This window comes from Halichoeres trimaculatus, unplaced genomic scaffold (assembly GCF_033239565.1).
Source record: "Halichoeres trimaculatus isolate MK-OKI-2021-1 unplaced genomic scaffold, fHalTri1.1 fHalTri1_scaffold_20, whole genome shotgun sequence".
NCBI lineage: Eukaryota > Metazoa > Chordata > Actinopteri > Labriformes > Labridae > Halichoeres > Halichoeres trimaculatus.
Window position 1 is genome coordinate 7,435,019 of NW_027437198.1, and position 27,170 is coordinate 7,462,188.

The following is a 27,170-nucleotide window of genomic DNA, read 5'->3' on the forward strand; positions in this document are numbered from 1 at the left end:
TGTAGAAGATAAATAACCTCCCAAAAATCTCAATTAGATTATTTTCCAAAATCATTCAGCCCCAGCCCAAACTCAGCGTTTAGTGGCACATCACAGCCCGTGTCCTGTGAGACCAAAAAAATAACTACAACAGTAATAAATACCTAAAAAAAAAGGTCAAACATCAGTAGAATGTCATTTTTATTCTCCACGTGTTTCCATCTCTGAACATGCCTCACATTTTGATCCATACATATTCTGCATGCCTCTGTGCACAACAGGTACAACCAGCAATAACACACAACACACAACACAAGAGCCGCTCCAGCTCTCGCAATAAAAACATACTTCACAGCATAACAGGCGTACCAACAGACTTACAATAACATAGCTGACATTTCCAAACTGATCGTTTTACTTTGCGTCTCTGGTGTCAGCACAACACGCGCTGCTTCTGAAGCTCAACCCCCCGAGATACTGGACGCAACCTTTGCTTCCCTCAGTCTGATTCTCACTTGACCCTCTCGTCATGTTGATGGATAACTCTGCTGGATTGTGTTTAACAGGGTCCAGCTGTGGCAGGGACAGACAGTAAGGAAGGGATGGAGAGAGTGCGTGTGTGTGTGTGTGTTTTGTCTTCTCTTGGGATGCTGGGTCAGCCTTCATCACCAGCTTTGCTTTAAAGGAGTGAGCTACTGCAGTAAGTCTGAGCCCCCAGACCTACAACACTGTAGATCAAACTCTAATTCACATACCACGAGCATTGTTCCTTTAGCAAGATAAAAAGAGAAGGGGCCTCTTTAATGGGACTGTGAACTCTGCAGTGTGCAGCCTTATCCCCTGACTGTGACTTGGCCTGGTGCCCCCTTGTAAGTCTCCAGTCCGGTCTGCTGAATTATGCTAGTGCACACTGACCTGAGACTACATGGTACAATTTTCCTCCCCCCTCCTCGTACCCTTCACTGCCCCTCAGTGTTGGCCTTCAGCTCCGAAGATAAGGGCTCTTGACGCTTGGCCTGCTGGGATTTAATTGCCGGAGCCCACTTCACCCTCCCAAAGCCGGGCCTTATCCACCTCTCCACCCTGGTGCCCCTGCTGACAGAAACCTGCTTTTGTCTCCACTGTTCCCCTGCTTGTGTTTTCTTTTCCTCCTCCGTGTTGAAAAGAAAGAAAAAGTGGGATGAAGGGAGCGGAGGGAGAGGGGAAAATGCTTTTCTTCTTCTGCCTCTTTAATTTCTCTTTTCAAAGGTCGCACCGTGTGTTACGCAAATACGTTCCCATGTTTTTTCCCCTCTTATAGTTCCTGGCCCCGGGGTTATTCCACATATTCATCAGCCAACACGTTTTATTCAGATACAAACCACAAATCCAGACTGAACCGTAAAGAAAACGCAGATGTTGGAACAATTGTTGCATAACAGATCCAATCTCAAATATGGTTTAACCCTCATTCATGCGATCAGCACCTCAATTCTAGTCTGTTTACAACCAAGAAAGACTCCTCAATCTTTGAATGCCAAGCCAGTGAGACAGACGAGCTCACTCCTTCAAACTCAGCTGCTGCCTGTCTCAGGAATGTCTCAACAAGCGCACAGGGGAGTGAAAAGGAAATTACAACTCAAGAGAGAAGGAGGTAGACGGAAGGGAGGGGGATTTTTTTTTTTTTTTCAACCTCAGGATGACAAGCTTGTCTTTCTGCTATCTCTTTACAAGCTCTCCACCTGCACTCACTTCAAAATGCTTCAATTAAAGGAACCAGCACCACCGTAGATCCTTGTTAAAGTGACGCCACAATCACACCTTATCAGGCGCGCTGATAAAACCTGCACAAGTCACTCGTATCCAGAATGAAAGGAAAAAAACTAAACTATCAAGCTTTGGTTTATCTTTGATCTGCTGGTATTCTCTGAGCAAACCCCTCCCCGTCCACCTCCGCCAGAGTTTCTCCTCCGCCGGGTTATCAGATGTGCCTGTCCCACTTTGGAATGAGGCACACTCAAATAAACATTCAGCCTCGGGAGCTACGGTAGAATCACCACGTTGAGTTTCTAAGAAAAATATCTCCGGGTTTTATCTGCATAGCTCACTCTCCTCTCATGTCTGCCTTGATGTTGTTGTTCATTCTGGCACTGGACCCCCATACTGGTCTCTGGACCGGATCGAATGTGCCAAAGTCAAGATTCTCCATCTCCTGGAGGAATGAGATTGGAATTTTTTAACATCTTTAGATACATTCGATACTTTTCTCAGACAAACGCCAAAGTTCGTTCTGCAGGCACCCTTACACATAAAGTATGTGTGCACACCCTCACAGAGAGACGCACAGACGTGCAGTATCCTGTGCAGCACCCCACACAGAGGCAGGATCTGAAAACCTGAGAGGATCTGCAGCTTGATTCTCTCGATCCTCTCTTCATCTCCTGGATGTCTGCTGTAATCCTTTTGTTTTCCGTTGTTTTGCACACCAAACTCTGCACTTTTCTCTTATACACCAGGCTCCCTCTGAGCCACAACCATTCATTCTTTGTTCCTCTATATGTGTAATTACTCACCTGTTAAAGTCAACTCCCTCAGGCAGTGTGTGTAAATGATGAGATAACCGCAACCTTTCACCTCTGCTGCCCAAAGAAAGCCGTCCACATCAGATCTAATCTCTGATTCTGGATGAGATTTTCCATTAACAAGCAGGTCTAACTTTTCCACACAGATGATACAGTTTTGCAGTTTTCTGCTGACTCTGAAAACTGGTAGAGTTAAGTTCAAGCAGGGTCGTTTTTTTGGCAACAGCCTGAAAAGAAGATTCCTGCCATGTCTGAAAGAGTTATCAGGGTGAAATAGAGTAATACAGGTGGTAGTGGGGTTGAATCAATCAATTAGTCTTTATTTGTATAGTGCCAAATCATAACAAACGTTATCTCAAGACACTTTGCATAAACATTCACAGGTCTAGACCTGTAAATGTTAAAAAAAATTTATTAGCAGAAACCCAACATCAAGACAAGATCAGGAGTCTTATTTCATCTTAACCCACCATGAGTACGGGACTTTGCAGCATTTAGAAAGTTGCAATGGCAAGGAAAAACTTCCCTTTAACAGGCAGAAACCTCGGACAGAACCAGACTTATGTGTTGAAGCAAATGCTTCGTCTTCTTTTGGTTTGTATTGCAGGAGAAGGAAACAGACTTGTTGCACTGGAAAAAAACTGAAATTTTATCAAGTTCTTTTGTCTTATTTTCAGTAGAAAATGCCTTTTTTAGATTTAAAATGAGCCACATTCACCTGACCGGTCCAGGAATTGACTTATTTCAAGGTATTTAAAAACAATATGAGGTCAGAATTGCTTGTAACAAGTGAAAAAGATCCTCCAATGGAACAAGCGGAAATTTTGTAACAAGCAATTCAGACCTCATTTTTGTCTTTAAATAGCTTAAAACAAGACATTTTTATAGAATAACCAGTTTAATGTGGCTCATATCAAGTAAAACAAGACATTTTTTACTTAAAAGACGACAAAAACACGTGATAAGATTTCAGGTTTTTGCACTGTGCAAGGAAGTTGCAATTTCAGGGAGCAGCAGAATGAAAAGTATGCTGCAAGAGAAGGAAAATAAATGCCATTGCTGTGGTGTGATGAAATGATATCAGCCCCTCCTAATCCTCTTGAGTCGATCACTCAAAACCCTTGATCTCCTCTCGGAGTTTAGGCGTTTAAGACAACATTTTCATGTCTCTAGCATGAAGGAATAAGAGGTTACTGAATTATTAGTTTTAGCTTGTGTACATTTTAGAAGCTAAGGAAAGAAACTGCATGTATCACGTCTGACCACAACATACATCCTGAGCTTTGGCTGACTTTTCATCCCATAATTGACTAAAGAAACACTGAAGCTGCTAAATAAAAGAGCAAAGTTTCATGATAGGAAAGTCAATTAGAAACATAAAAGTTGGAGTCAATTTTTCGGCATTTCTGGTGCAACATGCAACTGCGAGAACAGAATGTACTCTCTGTAAAACTGTAAGTCACACGTAGTTAGCCACTCGTTTTGGAATCTGTGCAATGCAGACATCAACAACTGCATGTTTTAAGGCCCCCAAACAAGCTCCTGTCAACAGCGAAGTCCAAAAACAATGCGTACAAGTTTATGGCCCTGCTTCAAAAAACTCACTCTGACACCAACAACAGAAACTGCAGGACAGGGGAGTGTTTGAGTGAAGTGGAACAGGGTTTTCAGAGTTGATAAGGCAGGAGAAAAATGTTTACTCCCTCAGGAGTAAATCAAGAAAAGGCGAGGAGCTGTCTAAAGGAGAGAATCAGTCAGAAGACGCTGCCTCTTCTCCCAAGGCCATCTCACTTGTGAGCAGATGATGAAGTGCCAAACAGACTTATTTCAGCAGTCTTCTTTATCTCTTCCCTCCTCATCCCACCCCTTCAGCCCCTTTCAAGTACTGTGATGACATCAGGACAAGTTTGTTGTGGAAGGCTCAGCCCTTAATGCAGCCTTTCTCGTAGTTTTAAAGACTTCTTCTGGCAAACGCAGCTCACGCAGCTAACAACATATCAAGTGTTTTCCTGGTTTATATAACAGCTATCGTCAGGAACGCCACCATGAGCTACTGGTGAAGCTCACCTCTAAGTTTAGAAGGTCCCAAAGTAAATGATCCACAGATGCCTGGCTGCGTGCGGCACGGCAGACGTACACCCATGCGATGTTAAAAACAGTCGCAGCAGTGTTTATGGTGAATCAATCAGAGGGCGTTTCAGAGCGACTCTGCAGCCACTCATGGTAGCCGTCTCATGTTTTCACTTTGATCCCAGAAGCAAAACAAAGTGGGATTTGTTGATTGCCACTGTGTGCCTTTGTGTGTCAGAGCCCGCCTGAGTCTGTCATAAATGCAGGGGGAACAGTCGAGTGTGACCCCACTGCGACCACAGAGTGTGTGCAGTGCAGTAAATAGCAGTGGAGTAAAAAGCAGTGTGGGTGGGCGGATCGCAATTACAAACCTTTCTGTTTACAAACACCGGCGCGCGTAATATCACATACATGTGTGGCCATGCACACGCACAGGATCACTCAAACACATAATCATCTGTGGCGAAGCCGAGGAAGAAAAACAGTCCTGTCACAGTGATATCTGTTACACACATCGTTGTAGGGAGACTGGCACTACTTTAACTGGAAACCTGTGGCAGGACGCTGCTCTGCCAACATTCCCCATAAATATGGCAGAAAACCTCTGAAGCCTGAGGTCATGACTATAGCCCCTATTGTTTAAGAGAGCATGTGACAAAAGACTGCCTTTGATCTCTGGCTATGCATTGTTGAACCTTTGATAATAATCTGCCTTCATGAAACTTAATAAAGAACCGCGCAGTGACACAGTGGTTTGGAAACTAAACTATACGGAGAGAAAAAAGGCTTTGTGATATAAATACAACATCGTGCTGCCTGAGTTAACTTTTTGGCAGGACTGACACAGCTCCTAAACTCAAACAGGACACAAACATGTGACAGAGGCTAGCAGTATTAGGCCAGCACTATCTGTTCTCCTCTGAATGATCAGTTCACTGACAGTCCGTTTGTTCTCTTCTTTCAGGTAGAACATGGCGAGAGAGAGGGTCGGCGCCATGAAGGTCTTCCTCACACCGCTGATGCCCTTTCTGCTCTTCATCCTTCTTCCGGATGGCACTTTGTCCAGTGGCTGCCCAGAGGGCTGCACCTGTTCCACACCAGAATCCATCCTGTGTTACCAGAGACGCTCCTCCACCATTCCCAGGGGTGTGGGGTCATCAACCAAAAGCCTCTACCTCTTCGCCAACGGCATTGAGGGTCTGAAAGCTGAGGACTTTGATGGTATGGAGAACCTGGAAATGCTGGACTTGAGTCAAAACAAGTTGACTGAGCTTCCCGACGGGGTGTTTGAACCTTTGACTTCTCTGAGGAACTTGGACTTGTCATCCAATCAAATCACCCACATTTCAGAGGACTGTTTTCACGGGATGGCACTGCTTGAGCGTCTGTATCTGTACAGTAATTATATCGAGGATATCCACCCTGCAGCCTTTAACGGCCTGGACCACCTGCTGGAGCTCAAACTACAAGGCAACAGGTTAACATCCCTGCCTACTCTCTCAATACACGGACTGCTGCTGCTGGACCTTCGCTTCAATGTCTTACCAACCTTGGGACCTTCAGACCTGCAGACCCCAAACTTGGAATCTCTGAAATTAGGAGGTGTGGGACTGACCACCCTAAATAAGGAGCTCATAGGGAGTCTACAGAACCTTCACGAACTGGACATCTCTGGAAACCAACTGGAGTCATTCCCCTCAGTTTTGAAGGAGACCCCTGGGCTGATTCACCTCAGCTTAGCTGGGAACCCAATGGGTCCTCTAAAGCTTGAGGACCTGCAAAACCTTGGAGAGCTCCAAGAACTGGATATTAGCAGTCTTAGTCTGCAGGGTCTCCCTGAAGAGTTCCCCCAGCTCTTCCCCCACCTCAGAAAGCTCACAGTTGCTGAAAACCCTTTCAACTGCCTCTGCACCTTATCATGGTTCCCAAGATGGCTTCGAGCTCAGAGCATCACCCTGGAGAGAACAGAGGAGACTCGCTGCCACTTCCCACCCATTCACGCGGGAAGAGTGTTGGAAAGACTGGAGCATAAGGATTTTGGATGCCCCACCACAACTACAGTCACCACCAGCACCGTCAAAACTACGACTACCACCCAGCCTGTGCCTGTCACTACCACAACAAGCACTACTCGAGCTCTTCCAGTACCCAGCGACAGCCCTACGGATGAAGGCGACGACGACCTCCTGCCACCTGTTCCCGCATCCCCCAGTAGCAGCAGCAAAGTGGACACAGATGAGGAGCACCATTTCTGCCCCCCTCACACATGCCTGAATGGGGGTACTTGTCGTTTGGACCAGCATGGTCAGGTTGAGTGTACCTGCCCTTACGGTACCTTTGGGTTGTATTGTGAAAATTATTTAATACCTGAGGAGGATCCAAAGGCAACTGTGACCATAGATGCACCAGATATCAGCTCACATCAAGCAACCACCACCTCAGTTCTGCTCGACCTCCATCGCTACATTGAATCACGACCTTACATTCGTGGAATCCGCCTTACCTACCGAAATCTCTCTGGTCCAGACCGTAGACCGATTCAACTCAGCCTGCCAGCATCCTTCCCAGAGTACAGACTCAGAGGCCTGAAACCTAACTCCACCTACAGCGTGTGTGCCAGTCCACTTGGTGCTCCTAGTGGGGTGGACCGTGTCTGCACTGAAGCTCAAACTGCAGCTGAAAGCGTCAGGGGTCCTGATGCACAGTTCGATGACCACAAGCTGACCACCATGCTGGTGCCTGCAATTGCTATCCTGTCATTTCTGGTACTGGTTGCAGTAATCGTGGGGGTGGTTTGCCACCTTCGCAGAAAGAGGGCCAAAGGTCACCTGGACCTAGACTGTGAGCCCTCTCAGCTGGAGCTGGATGGAGTTAAGACCACCTTAGACAATGGGGCACTGCCTCAAAAACAGCCCCAAATTATGATCCCTGAACCTGCTGTTCAGAATGGGAACCTGGAATATGAGGTCTTACTACTACAAGATCACTGTACATCCAATAACAATATGTCGTCACATAAGCCTTCCTACTTTTGACACCCTGCCTTGAAACGTCAGGTCTGAAGGACATTAACTTTGTCCTGCTTGGGCTGTTGAAATGCAGAGTGATGTTGCAGGAGGAGGATATGGAATCAGCCAGAAAAAGCAAAGAAAAACTGGACATTTATTTAACTTATTGCACTCTGGTTGTCTAAGTAGACATTAAACAAGGCTAAGAACATATTCTTTAAGGAGTAACGAAAGTGCATCACCATCTGCTTTATGTATCCTCCATCAATTCTCTGATTACACTGACGGACTGAACACGAGTCAGCGACCTGGAGTGATGCAGGAAATGATGGAGCGTCACTGGTTGGGGCAAAGGGACATAGTGATCTCACCTGATGTGAGGTTTTGCTGCCTCCCCCACCACAAACCGCAACAGTAATTTCGCTGTGTGTGGTTCCTCTTCAGTACTACCCCAAAGGGACGAGTGCTTGCTGTGAATGACCTTTCAGACACCAAATGAAGTCGTGCAGAGAAAATATTTGGTACTTGTATTGCTTTATTTGGCTCTCAAACACTTGTGACTGTTTTGTATGTATGCTTTTTTATACTTGTGTCATTGTTACTTTTTTTTTAATGTGCACCGTTGTGACTGTTAACCCTCCCCCACTTCTTGTGACTAACAGACAAAACAGCCGATTAAAATCTTTGAAGATTAAAACTCGTTTGGTACCAGAGATCAATCAAAGGGCTTTGTCCTCAGAATGTCAGACAGTCTAAGTAGATGTGAGTCTGGACGGACTCGAGACTAAATCCCCCCCTCTTGATTCTGAAGCCTTCAGCCTGCTTTGCTATCACAAAGGGGGACGGTAAGCAGGATTACAAAAGGTAGGGAGGCCAGTTGACTGAAGCCCTTCTGTTTTTTTCTGTATTCAGATTCAGCCAGATTCTGCCTTAATTTCAAAAAGCACTCTCTTTATTTTGTCACAATGAAAGGCATCTTCAGTTTATTTATTATACGCACTCCCTGCAAGAGAAGCTCACTCAAATCTTAACCACAAATGACCTACAACAATGTCTGACCCACAACAAGCAAAGCTAACCATGGCTGTGAAATGTTACTCACCGTAACGCTGTGCACAAATTCTCCTTAACAAGGAAGGTCACCTTCCACTCAACCAGACTGTGTGTGAGCTCAAGCACAGGGCCAGAAACCTCGTTGCATGAACAGTAATGAGATTTTCAGAGTGTGAAAGCTGGTAAATGAAGAAACAGAGCGCTGAGATCCAAATCTGTGAACATGGGGCAAAGAAGGACTCAAAGTAACTTGGTGTGTTTGTGTTTGTGTTTGTGTACGGGTGTGTAAGCCTGTAGATCTGTTAACTGCAGTGATAATGTGAGTGCATGTCCCATCTTGTGCACAGACCTGCAGACATCAAGTTACTATCAGCTACCCTCTGTGTGCCCACATGCCAAGATGTACGTAAAGCCCCAAACAACTCCTCTCATAGACAAACACACCAAAGACTCATCTGAGTGTCTGTTGGGAAACCTGCCAAGTACAAAATAAACTCTTCCACACTAACAGGATGCCTTGAGTTTCCACATGAAAAGAACAATCAAGCAATGCAACTGGAATATGTGTTTGTAAAAATATGAAACATTGAAGATGACCAAAAGTGTTTTCAGTGTGATTGTGAATATTTCCCTGTTAACTTTGGGAAGCTTCTTGCTTTTTTATTCAGTGTTTTTTTTTAAATTTCTGTGAACATATTTGTACAAGTGAGAAGTGATATTATCATTAAATGAATATCCAAAAGTGAAAAAAAGTCAAAGTGTGTTTTCTTTTGGAGTTAAGAAGAAGAAAAGAGGAAGGAGGAGAGTTTTTACTTTCAAAAAATCTTGTGTTATAGTGTGAATATTTTTAAAGAATGAACTGCTGCACTGTCTCACAGGGACTTTAATAACTTTTTTTTTTCTTTTGAGTGTTTTTGGTTGCAACATATTTGACAAATTGGCTCTTTGGACTCCGCAATGGAGCAGAGGGAAGCTTAAACATAAACAGAGTTATTAAAATGTATCCTGGGGATTCTGAAACATATTAAAACTTTATGAAAACCCACCCAATTTATTTTTTTTCCACTCCAAACCACAAATGTCCTCCTCATGGTGGTGTTGGAAGAGAAGCCCCAGGATCAGTTAAATTAAAAGGACTCATCTTATATGAGAAGGAACAGGGTTAAAAAACGGTTACGTTACTGGCTGAGTCTCTTGAGAGCTGCTGTAGGGTCGTGTTGTCTGCCTGTTGTGGGAAAAGACGTACACTATCAACTTTTTTTATGCTGTCCTGTAAATCCTCAGGTTGACAGAAGTCAGGTGAAACCCTGATTTGTGGAAGACAAACCGTTTCAAAGTAACATCGGTATTCAAAACTCAAATATAGAAACTTTTAATTTTGCTATCAGTTGTTTTGTTTGCATTAGGAGCTTATAAAGATTTTTTTTCTGTTCCAATCAGTTATGAAACTAGATTAAAACATCCTTGAAAGAAAGGCTTCAGCAATCCTTACTGGCTGCTTTATTGATACCTAAGGATGGGTACCTTTCACATTTGAAACAATACGGTACAGATGCCCGGTACCTGGCAATCGGTACAGGTACTCAACAGTACCAATTTTCTGTACTTTTTTGTGTTTATGTGCTAAAAAATATCAAATTGTTAAATAATTAAGTATGACAGTTTTTCAATTTAACATATTTACTCTTGAATATAAAACCTTGTAATGCTGAGTTCATGTCCAGCATGGAAAATCGCCTACTCTTCCACTCCCTCACAGTCACAAGGATGCACTATGGAACCTAAACACGGTACCTTTTGATTGTACATGAATCGATATACGGTTCTTTCGACAGAATTTGGTCAGTACCTAGAAAAGTACCTAACCTGGTACCCATCCCTAATGATATCTTTTTATTATTTTGAAAAAATAAAATTATTTTTATAACAATTTCATTTTTTAATTTTTTTTTTTTATTTAACTTTGCTTATAACCATAACTTTACTGACTTCACCTTGGTAAGTTACCTGTAGTTTTTATTCTTGATTTCAATTTGATTTACATTTTATTCGACATGCGCCGATTGATCGATAGTTGCCAGTTTCCCTTGTTTTGGGGAATCAGAGATCGGCCCATCCTTACATATGAAACTAATCTCATATACTTCCGGGAAGGTCTGACAGCCAGCCTTTGTTGCTTTTTGTTTTATGTTTGACAGGTATTGTTCAATGATTTTCAATAAGATTGGAACATTGAAAGTTTATGATGTCAGTTATAAAAAGTAAAAAATAAAAATCAGTATCGGCAGGTCAGGCTTTTTAAAGATCGGTGATCTGCCAAAATAGTGTGATCGGTGCACCTTTACATTTTATAATAACTTTAGATAGAGCAGGAACTAACTGTGGCCACTTTCAGAGCAGGACAATTCTTGTTTTTTTTTTACTTAAAGATAGTTGAAGGTGCTGTGGTTTGATGCACAACATTGATGTGCTAGGCAATGAAAGTCATGTTGCAACATAAGATACATTAGCTTTCTTCTTATTGGTAAACTGGTAAACTACAGATGTAGGGGTGCACCAATCACATTTTTCTGGCCTGACCTGCCGATACCGATTTTGGCCGATATCGATTTTTATTATCTATAACTGACAGCATATACTTTCAATGTTTCAGTCTTATTTTTTTGAAAATCATTGAACAATACCTGTGAAACAATGAAATCTTTATGTTTTAACTTAAACAACCAATACAGTGTCCTGAGTTTTAGGTCTCAGAGCAAAAAGCAACAAAGGCTGGCTGTCAGACCTTCCTGGAGGTATATAAGATCAGTTTCATATGTAGGATAGGCCGATCACCGATACCCCAAAATTAAGGAAATCGGCACCAATCAATCGATGCATGTCTATACAGATGGCGTAGCGTGTTTTGCCATCCTTTGAGAAGATAACCATCAGAAATCTTGATTTGATCGTTCCCAGCTCATAAAAAGTCTTCAAAATCACCACTGTATGTCTGTGCAGCAGTGATAAGACTCTGATGAATATCTAAACAAAAGGCCGGGCTCATCATCAAATCATTTATGAAATTTTTCAACTGACAGGTCAACAAACCATCCCTGAAGCCAACTTTCCTGTAAGACCATTAGACTCTTCAACAGGGATCCACTTCCCAGAACCGTTCTAACAAGTCCATTAAAAGCCTGTTTTCAGTGGCGAGAGTTCTGGAATTCTTCCTCACCAGCAGCGAGCTGGAGGCAAAATGGAAATAAAGTTCATGATTAAAACCACTCGTGTTATGGTTCTGAGGGGATCTAACCCTCCTGAAGGACTCAGTCAACCAAGCCTAATAGGTGGGCATTGTTTGCCATCCCACACAATAAACAGCCTGACCACCCATGTGTTTGTAGGTAGGATGCTGGTAGGGGAGTGATGCTGCATGCACGCACACACACCCACACCTACCAACAAAAACACAAATACACTGGCCCCAAGCTTGGAGCTGTTGTGCAAGATCCCACGTTGACAAATCAAACACATAAAACAGCACTGCTCTTGTCATGCAGGCCTTATTATATCAATTTACCAAGAGGGAGAGCGAGCCTCCCTGGGAAATAACAGGAGAGGAAATGCACCCCCTGGAGGTCAAAAGGCTTTAACTTCTTTTTCCTTCCTTTACAGTTCAACCTTCACATGTGATGGTATTTCACACATACAGAGGTCTCACCTGTTTCAGCCTCTTTCAGCAGTGTCAAAAAGGAAAGATGCAGACTGAAGTAGATGGGGCTTAACTACACCCATGTGTGCGCACGAGAGGAACTCCAGGTAAAGGACGGACAGGATACATGATGTCAGATAAGAGCAATGCCTGCATGTTTCTGTCTCTCCATCCAGGCATCTGCAAATGTTCATGTATGTGGATCAGAAAATGAGCGCCAACAGAGGTAGTGCAGTGTGTGTGCGCCCATGTGTGTGTGTTTCTCTCCTTTCCCTCCATAAAACAGTCCTCCTTTTCTTCCCCTGGCTTTAAGAGAAACCTGGTTCCTGGATGGGGGCCAGCTTTGACGCTCACACTCTGCCTTCACTGCTGAATGGCCCCTATTGTAGTTTCCAGGGACCTTTTTCACAATTATCAACAAGAAAATTCCACGTGGAATTACTTTTGAGCAAATGTTTTCTCCGTTATTTCTCTCCCTTCTCCCCCATCGTTGCCCCCACGCTTTCTATTTTTGTTTCTAATTTGTTTCCAATTTCAGGGCTGCGTGAAGGCAGCCAAGGACAATGTGTTACAGGAGCGGGTCAGTTGGCAGGAAGCGCAGTTTGTTTTTCCTCTGCACCTCTCAGGCTTTTATTCAAATGACTTTTTCCACCTTTTTTTCCCTCCCTCTGTTTTTTTTTCCACCTTTCAAATACTGCTCACTCAGTACAGCTGACCTCATTGTAACCTCATAGCATCTCTACAGAGTCAGCCAACACTCTGCAGCCAGGAGCATGAAATTAAACTGTTGTTAAGCTGCATGCATTCAACAATCAGCCAGCACCCAGGGTTTTTAATAAAGGATCTTCAGAACCAGAGTGAAGGAGTTGAGGAGAAAAAGAGGAGCTGAGCTCCACTTTGTTTTTGGAAACTGGTCCTCTGGCTCCAGTCTTTGGCCCTCTGCTTGTTTCCCTACAGGACTAACTCCAGCTCTCCTGCTCCACATCCCTCCTTCCCTCCCTCTAAATCTCTCTGAAGAACTAATAACAGATGACGGGTGGTGTGCCACTGGTTCTTTTTTACACAGAGGAGCTGCAGCTCTGTGCCAGCAGATGGCCTGGATGCTGCTCGACCAAAAATAAATGAGGGGAAAGATGAGAAGTGAGAGCAAAAGAAAGAAAAGGGAAGAGTATTACATTGGTTACTCTTTGGCAGCATGTAACAGCACACGTGCACTCAGCACTGATATTTTCTTCCTTTGCAAAGTTTGTCATTTTGACCTTTGAGGGAACTCACTTCTCAACCTTTCATCATCTTAACTGCACTGGAAAGAGAAAACAGTTGAACCAACTTAACTGAATTGTTTCAATTAGTAACACCTCAATGAATTAAGTTCTTTGAAATAATTTATCAAGTTCAATCCAACTTCCAACTGTCTTTTGTTCTGTGGGCTACCTAAAATGTGAAATGAAATGCCATTTGAGTGTTTTCTGCTGCAAACCAATTTCCCCCTGGGGACAAATACACATCTATCTATCTATCTATCTATCTATCTATCTATCTATCTATCTATCTATCTATCTATCTATCTATCTATCTATCTATCTATCTATCTATCTATCTATCTATCTATCTATCTCATCAATCCATCCATCTCGTCCATCCATCTCTTCCATCCTTCTGTCTATCTGTCCATCTCTCTGTCTGTCTGCTTGCTTGTCAGTCTATCTATCTATCCGTCTATCTGACTGTCTATTCATCCATCCATCCATCCATCCATCCATCCATCCATCCATCCATCCATCCATCCAGTCCATCTGTCCGTCTATCTATCTATCTATCTATCTATCTATCTATCTATCTATCTATCTATCTATCTATCTATCTATCTATCTATCTATCTATCTAGTTATCAATCTATCTATCTCATCTATCCATCTGTCGGTTTCTTTCCGTCTATCTATCTATCTATCTATCTATCTATCTATCTATCTATCTATCTATCTATCTATCTATCTATCTATCTATCTATCTATCTATCTATCTATCTATCTAGTTATCAATCTATCTATCTCATCTATCCATCTGTCGGTTTCTTTCCGTCTATCTATCTATCTATCTATCTATCTATCTATCTATCTATCTATCTATCTATCTATCTATCTATCTATCTATCTATCTATCTAGTTATCAATCTATCTATCTCATCTATCCATCTGTCGGTTTCTTTCCGTCTATCTATCTATCTATCTATCTATCTATCTATCTATCTATCTATCTATCTATCTATCTATCTATCTATCTATCTATCTTTCCATCTATCTTTCCATCTGTCTGTCTATCTGTCTGTCTGTCTGTCTGTCTGTCTGTCTGTCTGTCTGTCTGTCTGTCTGTCTGTCTGTCTATATTTCTAAGTTATTTAGACTCAATATTTTGCCTAACCCAAAAGTGAAATACTGCTTTTTTTAACCTGTTAAACTTGTTTCATGAAAATTAAATTTTGCAGTAGCCTTACAATGAATGTTTAGTTGGTTTAATAATTAAAGCAAAATTACAGTTTTAAGTTACCTACAAGTATGAAAATTAAACTTCAAAATCTGGTGGGGTTTTAAATACACTTTTTTGTATAAATGTAAATAACCATTATCTTTATGGCCACTAACACAGCTTTTAGGCCATCACATGACAGGTTCGTCTTTTTAAAATGCATAAAATGTGTAAGTAACTGACCACAAAGTTATTCTGTCAGCAAAGTGCAAAATATTGCAACAAAGTATCACACAAATACGATGCTCACTGGTGTTGGAAAAATTATCTATGAAATAATATGTAAGGCTTATATGTCCATGTGAGACACTCAAGCAGACATCAGTGGATTTCAGATAGTGTGTGTGTGCGTGTGTGTGTGGATGTGTCAAACAGACAGCTGTGTAATTAAAGAGCACCAAAACAGAACCGTATGTCAAACCTGGAAAGTAACCTCAGAGATTATCTCCGTTCAAAGGAGGGGGGAGTGGGGAAAGTCACTCATTCAGAAAAACAAGAGCAGATGAGTGATACTGAGTTTTAAAAAAAAGGAGTTTGAGAGGTGAAGAGTGGGCTGAGAAGAGGTCATGAAGGGTGAAAAGAGTGCAAAAGGAGATCCAAGATGAAGAATGCCAGAGGAGGTTGTTGAATCCACGCAGCTCAAAGTGCAGCTATCACATAAGCCAATCAGAACCAGTTATTGTAGAGTAAACAAACGTAATACTGCCTTAAAGCTTCCTCTCATTTCACTGGATGGAGAAAATAATTTCTTGGCAGAAGCCGCGGCTCAGAGCGGAGGTCTGGATGCTCCCAGCAAGGTTGTCTACCTCACATGACCTTTGTCTGAAAACAGCTGTGATGGAGAGGTGATGAAGGCGTGAGCAGCTGTTTTCAGGAACTTGTGGTTCAAACCAAAAGAGACAAAATGAAAAACAACAACAAGAGCGTCTGGCAGGACTTAGGCTTCATAGATGACTGGTTATTGAGTGGCCTAAAACCTCAACACATAAAGTCATCTCTTGTTTATCTTTAACTATTTTTTTAAGGACAGACCGATTATTGGTGCCGATATTCTTTATTTTTAGGCATATTGGCATTAGCTGTTTTTAAAATCCAACGGTTGATAAGAAGACAATCTAAATCTGAGTTATTTTGTCTCTGATGCAGCTGCGTCTCTTTGTCTGCGGTCACTGCTCTGTCTACAGCATGGTCCCACCTAGGGCTGTACCGAGCCAACTTTTCTGGTTCCAATACTGATACCTGGGCTTTGGGTATCAACCGATACCAATACCAATACCAATACCAATACCAGTGTTAAATAATAACCTGCATGTCCTAAAAAAAAATAATGCTTCAGAATGCACTCAAGTTCTATTCAATTGTAAACTTTTGTATCCTGTGGATTGATGATACAGCCAAAAACCAAGAAAGTGCATAAGAGGTAACATCTCAAATCAAAAAGAAACCGCACCTGTAAAAAAAGGCATAGAGCTGTTTGCCTGGTTTAGCAACATGGATGGTACCACAATCCAGCTTTGAGGGGCACCGTTTCCTGATACCAGGATCTGTACAAGTGCCTCCCCTTGAAACAACTCAATAAACTACAATATATCCAAAACTCTGCTGCCCGCCTGCTCACTCTCTCGAAACCTTCGATCATCTGAAGCCCACCTCCTCGCCGTTCCACCTGACACCAAGCACCGAACCTGGGGGGACAGAGCTTTCTCTGTTGCTGCCCCCACACTCTGGAATACTCTACCACCTAACGTGTACATGCCCCAACCTCTCCACCTTCAAAAAACTCATCAAAACCCACCTTTTTAAAGATGCTTTTAATGTCTGATTTGCCTCTGAATTTACTTCGCTGTTCTTGTCTCTTTTGTCTTGCTTCTTCCTGTTTTATCTTCTGTGTTATTTTATATGCTTTTTTATTATTTACCTGTGTAAAGCGTCTTTGAGTACCTTGAAAAGTGCTCTATAAATAAAATGTAATGATTATTATTATCCCTAGTCCAACCCACAGTACCATACCTTCAGTACCTTAAAACAAGGATAAGTGAAAGATACAGTTTTTAATTAAACTAAAAACTTTGAAAAACTCTTATTACTTTAGAAAATATTCGCAAACTATTTACTTTTTAAATTTTTCATTTAACTTAATAAAAAAGAAAAGACATTTAAAGAAAGTCTAGTGGTAGGGTTTTTAGTATTTAAGACTTTGACAACAATATTTTCCCCTTTTAAGCAAATGAATACCAGCTCTAAATATCAGTTATCATCCTCCATGACTACCAATAACTAGTATTGGTATAAGCCCTGAGAAAAATTATTGGTCTGTCTCTGATTATATATATATATATATATATATGTGTGTGTGTGTGTGTGTGTGTGTGTATGTGTGTGTGTATGTATGTATAAATATATATATATATATGTGTATGTGTGTGTGTGTGTGTGTATGTATGTATAAATATATATATATATATGTGTGTGTGTATGTATGTATAAATGTATATATGTGTGTGTATGTATGAATAAATATATATATATATATATATATATATATATATATATATATATATATATATATATATATATATATATATATATATATATATATATATATATATCCTATAAGTCACTTTTAAAAACTCACATTTATTGACTTGCTTTTATGTGATGCTAGTCTTTTAAATTGTCTTTAATTACTTTAATTTATATCTTACCTTGGTTTTACTGTCCTGATAGCATTTCTTTACTGTTATCTATTTTTAATGTTTTTATTATCATTTTTTTTAAATTCTTTTTTCATTATTCTATTCACACTCTTAATATTGTCTCTTTTTACCTGCTTTCCTGTTCTCTGCTCCCAACCCCTTTTATTGCCTTTTATTTTATTTTATTTATTTTTTGTTGATTGATGTTTTTAGCTTTTATCTTGGTCCGTATGCTCTCATCTTACATTGCATGGTTCTTGTATTGCCTGGGTTCATATGGGTCAAAGCTTGTGTTTGTTTTTATGTCCTGGCTGTCAAAGCACTTTGTAAACTTCTACTTTTAAAAAGTTCTTTACAAATAAAGTTGTTATAATCATTATTATTAAGTCCCCTGCTTCTGCTCACCCTGTTTTTGCCACAGTGTTGAATCATAAAGTTGCAAACACAAAGAGACATTTCATACATGTTTGTGATCAGGCTGTTCCTGATGTCGCTCCAAGAATTAATCTCCACTGTTACAGAGTTTTGACCAATCAGAATCAAGTATAGAGTTTGATAGCAAGTGACAGTGCTGGTAATAAAGCTGTGATAACTGAGTGCTTTGTTTCCTGCTATGACTCTCTCCCAGTAGATAACTAATGAAAACCTGCTGTGTGTGTCATAAAAAGTGCTCCACTCTTCAAAATAAATTTGTTTGATAAAAAGCAGAAACCATCCTCGACGCCTGGTGACGCATTAGAACAGCCATGGGGTTTGTAATCTCATAAAGTCACTGTGAGGGGCCCCACATGTCTGTGTTTAGGGGGGTCTGATCACACCATTACTCAGACTGTATTTCACCAGCACAGCAAATATTTGAATTACGCAAATTTTAGTTTTGATCAAAGCAGGGATCTGAGTTTATCTGTGATTAGGAATAAAAAGCACAGCAGGGCTGATTCCAGGTCAGGGAAGCTTTGCCGAGTCAGGGTGCTATTAAAGAATTTCTGCTCATTAAATACGAGCAGCTTCCTGCTGCAGCAAAACTGTTCCTCTTTCTAAATATTGGGAAATGGAAACAAAACTCTTAAAAACCGCAGCTGCAAATACTGTTTTAATAATCATCTAAATATTTAAATAAAGGCCACATGTGGCATCTGCAGCATACTTTGGAAATGATGCTGAGCTGAGCTGAGCTGGAGAGTTTTTGACATAAACAGAAACAAAATTACTTCTCGCCAACAAACTTATGACGCTGAAATCCTGAGAGACATATTTCTCTCATTTCTTCAAACCTATAGCAAGATTTAGGAATCAAAACCTGCAGCACAAACAAATCAGCCGAGGTAAACCATCTCTAACTGAAAGGAGCGCTCTGACTGCACGCAGCACAGCCAAGGCCTCAGGGGGTCGAGCTCTCAGGCCTCTGATAAATCCTCCCCTAAGACACCAGTCGACATTCATCACACGCTTCTGTGTACACATCCTGAACTAACTTTCAAACTCTGCTAACATCAGGCTGCTGTGTATACACATCTGCAGATTCCACATTGTTTGGAGCCAGGGCTGCTGGGTAATCTCAAACCTTAGCTCGGCTAAAGTGGGTTGGCATAATACAGACCTGATCAAAATCTTGAGATTAGTTGAAAGGTTGCTAGAATTTACTTTTTGCACATTTGGATCTTAATGAGGTTTTAAGTAGAGCTACAATATGCAAAAGCAAGAAGGGGGAGTGTGACAAAAAGCACTTTGAAAAAGTAAGTTATTGAAAACAAGTAAACTGAAATAGGCTGTTTATCAGCTGACCAAAAGTTTAAGACTATTGCTCAAAAAATTACAAAAGCTCTCCAAACCAGAGCAAAAGTTTTTCTCAGTAGGACTCAGTAATGAGTAGCTCCACTGTTCTTGTTAATCACTTCAAAAAATCTGTTTGGGCTTGATGTGAGTGTTTCCAGGAAGCTTTTGGGAACATTGCTCCAAGTGGTGAAGATGGCTTCATGAAGGGCATCAACTGTCTGGAACTGACGACCATTTTTATAAACTTCCCTCGCCGTCCATCCTCAAATGTTCTCTTTTGGATTTCAAATCAGGGGAACATGCAGGATGGTCCAAGGAGTGATGTTATTCTCCCTGAAGAAGTCCTTCATCAAGCCAGCATTATGACCTGCAGCGTTGTCCTGTTGAAAAACCAGCTGTTACCACACAGACCAGGGCCCTCAGTCATGAAGGATGCCCGCTGTAACATCTGCACGTAACCAGCCGCCCTTTGACCACCCTGCACCACCTGAAGCTCCAGTGTTCACTGAATGAAAAAGCCCCAGATCATGATGGACCCCCTCCACTGTGCCGGGTAGAAAACATCTCAGGCGTCGAGGTGGAAGCCATCTGGACCATCAAGGTTACATATTTTTTCATTGGGGAATAAAACTTTTTTCCACTTTTCAAGGTCCCATGTTTGATGCTCCCTGGCAAAGTCTAAGCGGGCAGTTTTGTGGCGTTAAAGGAAACAAGGTCTTTGAATTTGTTTTTTGTTTTTGAAACCCTTTTCCTGCTGATGCCGTCTGATGGTTATTGCTCCGCAGTCAGCACCTGTAAGGGCCTTAACTTGGGTGGAGGACCGCCCTGTGTCTTGACGGACAGCCAATCGGATCCTCCGGCTCAGCGCAGGTGTAATTTTTTGGGTCTACCTCTTGACTTTTTTGTTCCATAATGCTCAGGATCTTTCAGAAAATGTTGAATGACTGTCTTACTGCGTCCAACCTCAGCAGCAATGGCACGCTGTGAGAGGCCTTGCTTATGAAGCTCAACGATCCAACCACGTTCAAGAAGAGTCAGCTTCTTATCTTTAGCCCTCAGGGGGTCATGACCGTGTGTTTTGGCTTTAATATCCTGTGGTCTTAAACTTTTGTTCAGCTGATAAACAACCTATTTCAGTTTTTTTTATTACACGTTCCAAATGTTTTTGTAACACTCCCCCTTCTTTAATTTGCATATTGTTGCTCTACTTAAAACCTCATTAAGGTTCAAATGTGCAAAAGGTAAATTCTAGCAATTTTTCAACTGGTCTTAAGATTTTGATCAGGTCTGTACAAGTTCAAAAAGTGATTGATGCTAGTGGCAGACCAAGATCATACACCCCTTTATGAATACATATATATTTTGTGCATGTACATTCTTTGGAGTGGTCAATCTGGTTTGTGTTTCACTTAATGTCCAAATGTCCAGCTGAAAAGAGAGAAAAAAAAGTACATATATATCTGTATTTGTAGGAATGTATAAACATATACACATGTACGTGTATATGTGTTAATGTATGAGAAAAAGGAATTAATGCTGCTTCCTTCATATGCACTCATAGCTGAACATCTGAGATGTCTACTAAATTAATTCATAAATAGATGTTTTTTCCAACTATGAAAATTTGTTCCAGTTAATAATCTAAACAGCATCTCGATGTTCTTCTAGTTGGGGTTGTAAATTATTTCTACACCATTACAGCACCGTCTGTGTGTGTGCTTTCTGAACGTGGTGAGTGGAAGGTGGCGACAGGCACGGATTACGTGTCTGTAATCCTTTTCATCACAGTATGGGCTCTTGGTGTGTTTGAAGTAGGCAGCAGGATTTATAGCCATTCTTATATTCTGGACAAACTTCTCCAGACGTGAATAGATTGGATGCAGCGAGTTAGCTTTACAGGCTGTAATCAAACCACACCAAACGTGACAGCAGAAGTTTTGTACCAACTGCCTCAAACTGTGTGTGTGTGCTCAAACTTTAGTAATCTATATCAATCAAACAAACTCCACTTCAACATGCAGCCTAAACACAAGTGTTCACTGGCAGGTCATAATGGCCGCCTCAATCATCCGTCTGCCACAGGGCTGAGGCCACCTGACCTCCGACCCCTGCATGTGAACTTTAACTCTACAGGAATGGACCTTGGTACATCCGGCCAACAAACACCTGTTTGTTCCTAATAACACTCAGAGGGAGGGCTGTGTTTGGAAACCAGTCGTCTCACTCAAACACACAACACGGCTTGATCCGCTAATCCTGTCCGTGGGGAGGGTCTGGACAGTCACAAGTGTCTGGAAGCTGATTAGTAGTGAGCCTGTGAATGAGTAACAGAGCAGGATCAGGCTGCTTTTTAAAGGCTGTTGTCTGGTGGTTAGGGCACTGTTTTTTTTTTTTACATATCCTGAGGAGAGGCTGAAGTGAGACAAAGACACACAGACCTCATTTTTTAGACCTGGAGTTAACAGTTTTGATTAGTTTAAGTTGACGTGTCTTTAAGGTCAACTTTGAATGGTTAGCCTGAGCAAACTAGCAACGCTTTGATGCTGTCCAAAACAGTAATTGTTAGCAATAATTGTACATGTAAACTAAAGGGAGATTATTTGTTTATCAACAATGCCAGATGTGTGCACAACTTGGGTGCAGAAGCACTGCGGAGTATAATGGTTTGTCAACTGAAGTAGAAGAGTTAACCCCAAAAAACGGCTTCTTAATCTAAATATCATCACTTTGACGGATGGCAAACAGCTCCCAGGCTTTTGAAATAGCAGTGAGTGCACAGAAGAGATCAGGAAGTGGACAAATGTTAGGTGGACAGACGTTTTTAGCGGACACACAACTGTCACTCGATGCTCATGACTGCATTATCCGTGGACACTTACCAGACTGTGGCATACCACCAAAAAAGCACACACACTGTTGAGTCTGAGACTCGGTTCATAATAAAAGAACCAGAAAACTATGTCCAGAGAACTGCATCAAATCAGATAAAGACGGCACATTTAATCATTCACCCGCAGACATTACTGGTGTTTCAGTGTAAATTGTGACCCTGTTAACTGGTGACTCTCAGCCGTTAATCACGGATACTGTCTAAGAAGCAACATCCGGTTGGTAAAAATGAGGCCTATGTGGAAGTGCTAAAAGTTACTGTTCGTCGAGAATCCACTTGAGGCTGGTTGCAGAAAATCTGGAAGTCACGTACACACCCAACCATAAAAACAGACTTTTACGGCTTTGAAACGCATATTTACAGCTTGGTCCAAAAAAGGCTTGAGTCTAAAACGCTGATTTCACTATCGGCACACACTGTACGGTGAGTGAATTTTTTTTCTATCTCTGCGGTTTAGAAGTTATTAGGATTGTTTGATTTTCCAATTAAAGACACAGCTCAGGTCACATGACAGCCGGGCGCCCTGTAGCACCTCGAAGAAAAACTAACAGCTGGCGTCATAGCAAATGTGGCTGTGTACGCGGATTGGCTTCATTTCACTGTCTCAGGAACAGACGGTTGACGTCGCGGAGGCTTTGTCCATGTATTACACTGTCTATAGCTATGTTTCCATTACACCTAAAATTGCCCAAAATGTAAAAATCTCAATAAAAAATGGTAATGGAAACGCCACATTTTCGAAAAAACCTCTGAAATTTCGATAAAAAGTTTCTACGCTCTCATGAGGTGGTTTTTCAGAAGTTCCAATATTGAAGTTTTCTTCACAAAAACGTCACATTGTCACAACGCACCTCCCTCACCTCCTTGTAGTTGTCCACTGCCACACAAACAGACTCCAGCAGGATGGCTGTGAGCGGGTCAGAGAGCAGCAGGAGAGAGGGGCGGAGGTCTGTGTGTGTGAGTGAGAGTATGTGAGCTGGAGATGAAGATCTTCAATCAGTGTTTTGTTAGTGCCTATTTTGAGTTAGCGTGATCACGGCCGACAGTCTGAGCGGTGAATAAAAACACTAATGTTCAAGAATCTGTATCATCATGAGTGCAGCATCTGCACGGACATTATGTTTTACTTTACTAACCTTTATCTTTGGAAACACTGGCAAGGCAAAATTGTTCTGTATCAAAACTTCGGAAATATCGCTTTTATTTTGCGGAAGAGTGTAATGGAAACCCAGCTTATGATACTGTCGGCTGAGAGCCACCACTCAACATGGTCGCTATTAACTCCAAAGCGCTGGTTGCTCTGTGATGGTCAAAACTTGATAGATGTTTTGTCTGTGTTATGGTATCATTTCCAAAAACTGACCACAGAACAACCGTCCATTTTTGTGCTAACAAGTTGAAGTTAGTGTTTAAAAATGCTGACTCGTCTGAATGAATGGAGCTAAACACTGCTTCTGCAGTCAAGATACATGCTCATCTTTATGATGATGTAAACTGAAAAATCGCTCTATTTAGATAAATTTCCTCACCCAGTATAACTTTGTAGAACATCAGAAAACTTAAAAAAGGAAGAAAAAAAGAAAAAAAAGAAAAAAAAAACTAGGGGAGAAGACTTTACAAAGAGAAATCACCCGCCTCAGATTGCTAAGAGTTCAACAGGAAGTGGAGATGGGGGTATGAAATCGTATGAAAGGGGCTGCTTGTGCTGCATTTGTCAAAGTTATCTTATTGTTATGCCGTTGTGACCATGCAGAGACGAGATAAGACGAGAGGAGAACAAAAGCAGAGGGAGAGGACTAGTTTTTCTTCAGTCAGAGTGGTTTCAATGAAACATCAGACGACGTCAGGGGAAACAACCCTCAAACCTAAAATGCATCTCTTCACATTTTATCAATGTTCTGGATATTAAAAGCCTTTTTTAAGCCAAAACTAAAAAGTTTATAATAGCAGGATATCTATTATGCACAACCACCAATAATGTATCTTTAAACGAGGAAGTGTACGACATGGTCACTGCAAACAACGAGCTATCTCCAAGTTTCAGGCATATTTAAGGCCATTTTTATGCCGGACTGATCAAATGATTGATGGTATGCCTTGGGTAAATGATAGTCAGTAATTTTAAGTATACACAATTTGTATTTCATGAGCTAAAACATGCAAAACCACCAGTACGGTCCTTTAAGTATGGCCTGAGCTCAACCACAGCCAACATCTGTCCGGTCCAGATTCAGCGACGGACGCCAAAAGCCACTTAAAGCCCACAACTGTCCGGGGTCGGAGAGGGCAGAGAAAGAGACGGAAAGTGAGCCGTGCAGATCTGGGCGGTGCTATGGTCACTACTCGCCCAGAGAGAGCCCAGCCACCACACAAGACAAACATAAACAGGGACACCCGCTGGGCAGGCTGACGCCGCGTGCCTGCGTGGGTGCCTGCCAGCCCGGCCTGTGGCCTAGGCGTGTGCACACGGCGGCTGTGCACCCCCATGGGCACCCCGAGTTGATGGGTTCACCCCAGTGGAAAGTCTGCATCAGCCCACAAGGAGCCATCTGTGGCTTAAAGAAGGTAGCGATTCACCAGACCCCCCCAGCACCCCCCCCCTCTCACGAGTAATGCAGCCATCACTTCCCGGGAACCACAGGCTAAATGTATCCTCCATGCACAGCAGAAAATAGCATGACTGTGGGGAGGTTCGAGAGGGGAGGGAGGCTGATATGAAGACGTAGAAGTAGAGGTTTGAGACCGAGGAGGCAGAGGTGATGAAGTGACAAAACAGAGACCAAAATAAAGAAACAACTTATTGAAACAAAGAAATGAATATGAAGAGCAGTGATAACAGAGAGGGACATGAGTCTAAAAGACAGATGGAGGACTCATAAAAAGAAAACAACTGCAGACAGGGATGTAGAGAGGGTGGGTGTGGAGGAGGGGGGGTCCCTCAACTTTAACCACCACATATTTTCCCTCGTAAGGGATATAATTTATACAAACCCACCAAAAAGTTCAGGAGCAGAGTGTGTTGTGCCAAACCGTCTCAGCAGCCAATACATTTTTCCCTGCTCTCTGCTTCTGTCCGTATTCATCCTGTCCCCTCTTTCACTGCTCTGTCTCCCTGAGCATCAGCCTTCCCATCTATTTTTACAGGGCTTACTCCAATCACTGTGGATTTTAGGTTTGGAGATAGTCGTGTGTGTTATTTCGAAGACTGTACAGCCTTGGTTTTTGCAGCATAGTTGGCAGGCAGCTGCGTTCGACTTCGGTTTCCTCGCTCGCATCCTTGTCTTGGTTTTGGTCAAAATGGAGAAAAGAGGAGTAAAAGAAGAACTTAGTAGGAAGAGTGCAGCTGAAGCTGATGTGGTGTTGCATGAGGCTGCAGAAGAGACAGATATAAGGCTCATAAGCTTTGTGTGAAAGAGACATTAACAGGTTACGAAAGGTGTGGGTGTCCTGTAAAGTCAATACGCCTGTCTCTTCTGCTGCAGGGATGGTGTCAGATGAGGTGATGATTCAAAGCACACTGCTCAAACAGCTTTTAAACTTCAAAGAGTCAGTGTAAGGTGCATGTTTGATGTTTACAGTAAGAAGGAGGAAGCACAGAAAGATCAGTGAAGGGATCATCCCATGCTGTCCTTCTGGGATTCAGAAATAACTAACAGGAGCTTTAACCTCATGACACCCTGAATACTCCGATAATGATTTATTTCATTTTTTAAAAGATGTTATTGTAAAGTTTCAATTTGTGTGTCGTACGTTTTTATTTCTCTTTCCAAAATGTGATTGATTGTACAGACTGTGTTGCATTCTTGTTGGTTTACATTATATGCTTGTAAATATGTTTTTTTTTTTTTTAAATAAAAAAAAAATAAAAAAAAATGCACATCAGACTTGGGATGGGTACTAAATAAGATACTTTTGTAAGTATCAACCACAGACTGTATAGTTATTGGACGTAGTCTCCCCGACGTTACCCGTCTGTTTCTGAAACAGACTTCTGAAGCAAATCTTAATATCCCCTAAAAATTCACCCCCCATATACTGTGTGTTGACAGTAAAATTAGAGATTCCGATAGGAGATGTTTTTTGAACCAGGCTGTAAATAGGTTTATTTTTGCTGTGGAAACGACACAAACAACACCGTGTTTCGGTACCTAAATGCATCCTTGTGACTATGAGGGAGTGGAAGAGTAGGTGATTTTCCATGCTGGACATGCACACAACATTGCAAGTTCGTGTATCGAGAAATAAACTGAAAAACCTTAAGATTTTATTATTAAACAAATAAATATTTATTACCACATAAACACACACAAATGTGTATCACTGAAAAGTGATACCTTGAGTATTGATACGGATTGCCGGGTACCAGGCATCAATACCATATTGTTTCAAATAAGAGTGGGCAAATACTGATACCAGGTATCGATATCGGGCTGATACCAGCCTTTTTAAAAGGTATCAGTCCTCATGAAGGCCGCTGATACCAGCAGCCGACACTCAAGGCAAGAAAATCTTACGTTGTGCAAGTCCTACTTGCCAGTAGTTGAGGCTACTCGCTGCGGTTTAACACCACGGCAAATGTGCATCAGGTCCTGTTCAGACAACATGAATGAATCAGGCAGAGTCAAGAGTTAAACTGTTTTATTGTTGCACTTTAAATAACTTTAAAAAATACTTAAACTCTGACAATTGTTCGTATTATTGTGCACTTTTATATTGTTTTTTTGTAGTATTTATATGTCAGAGGGATTGTGCTGTCTTTGATCAAAATGATGTGTCACTGTGAGTTTAAAGTTAATGTATCAAAAGTACAAGTAGTATCAGTATCTCGGTATCGGTGAGTACTCAAGAGGGAGTATGTGTACTTGTTTTGGTCTGAAAAAAAAGTGGTATCGAACATCCCTAGTTTCAAATGTGGAT

The 27,170-nt window shown here is 41.7% G+C and overlaps 2 protein-coding genes across 3 annotated transcripts in view; one reads left to right on the plus strand and one right to left on the minus strand.

The window, feature by feature from the left end:
* vasnb (vasorin b) overlaps positions 1 to 9,368 on the plus strand; it is a 34,737-nt gene extending 25,369 nt beyond the window's left edge. The window contains exon 3 of the mRNA XM_074697658.1: positions 5,575 to 9,368. Coding sequence (XP_074553759.1) covers positions 5,582 to 7,645 — 2,064 coding nt within the window. The 5' untranslated portion in view covers positions 5,575 to 5,581 and the 3' untranslated portion in view covers positions 7,646 to 9,368. The remainder of the gene's footprint in view (positions 1 to 5,574) is intronic.
* LOC141809131 (mitochondrial import inner membrane translocase subunit TIM16-like) overlaps positions 1 to 27,170 on the minus strand; it is a 170,226-nt gene that overhangs the window by 78,858 nt on the left and 64,198 nt on the right. The gene's annotated exons all lie outside the window — the stretch shown is intronic.